This window comes from Nicotiana tomentosiformis, chromosome 6 (assembly GCF_000390325.3).
Source record: "Nicotiana tomentosiformis chromosome 6, ASM39032v3, whole genome shotgun sequence".
Classification (NCBI taxonomy): domain Eukaryota; kingdom Viridiplantae; phylum Streptophyta; class Magnoliopsida; order Solanales; family Solanaceae; genus Nicotiana; species Nicotiana tomentosiformis.
This window is the reverse complement of record NC_090817.1, coordinates 123,715,765-123,716,737: the sequence shown is the minus strand read 5'-3', so window position 1 is coordinate 123,716,737 and position 973 is coordinate 123,715,765. Positions and strand designations below refer to the sequence as shown.

The 973-nt window shown below is 39.4% G+C and overlaps 1 protein-coding gene across 1 annotated transcript; it reads left to right on the top strand.

Annotated features, from left to right (window-relative positions):
* The first annotated feature begins 210 nt into the window (after window positions 1-210).
* On the top strand, window positions 211-741 carry LOC138894708 (uncharacterized). The gene has a single exon (XM_070179435.1). It carries the CDS (start codon window positions 211-213, stop codon window positions 739-741), a length of 531 nt encoding a protein of 176 aa, XP_070035536.1.
* The last annotated feature ends 232 nt before the right edge of the window (window positions 742-973 follow it).

Below are 973 nucleotides of genomic sequence, written 5' to 3'. Positions count from 1 at the left end.
TTGGGACCGTTTGGCCCGCCAAGGGACCGGTCCGGTTCCGGTCCCTGGCGGTCCAAACGGTCCCCGTCCCTACCGGTCCCAAAGCACAGGACTGGCCCACGAGACTGGCCCAGGCCCACTACTACCGGTCCTGGCCTATTTGTCCCGCGGTCCCGGGCCCCACCGGCCCACTTGCCACCCTTAGTTATGCATGACATTTTGATTCCCAAGATGGATGAATCCTATTTTCCTGAAAACTCGAAGCGCAAGTCTTTCGGTGTTTGTTATTCACACTACTTGCGTGTTGATATCTTTTATGTTGTAATTGATGTGCAACTTCAAGAACTTAATGACCGTTTTGATGTAGTGAGTAGCAATTTGCTTCTCGGGATGGCTAGCTTGAATCCAGCCAATTCTTTTGCTAATTTTGATAAAGGTAGAATAATGACTTTAGAAAAATATTACCCAAATAAGTTTGATGAAGTACAGATTCGAGACTTGAGTTATCAACTTGATACTTTCATAGTTCATATGCGAGCTGCTAATCCCAAGTTCTCCAACTTACAAGAAATTAGTAATTTGGCAAAAGCATTGGTTGAGGCTAATCTTGTGAAGACATATTCGTATGTTTATTTACTTGTGAAGTTGACTCTGATTTTACCTGTTGCTACCGCAACTGTGGAGAGAGCATTCTCATCCATGAAGCAAATAAAGAATGAAGAACGGAATAGCATGGGTGAAAAATATTTAAATGATTATTAGTCTATTACATAGAGCGTGATGTATTCACAAATGTAAGTAATTATGTCATTATGGATCATTTTCAAAATATGAAAACTCGTCAAGGACAATTCTAAATAGATGATGTATATTTATAATATTAATATTATTGTTGGAAGTTTTATGGTTGCGTCAATTAGTTATAGTTATTATATTTTTTCGTTTGATCGGTTTGTCTATATAAATAAAAAAGATGAATAACCCGAACTGACGC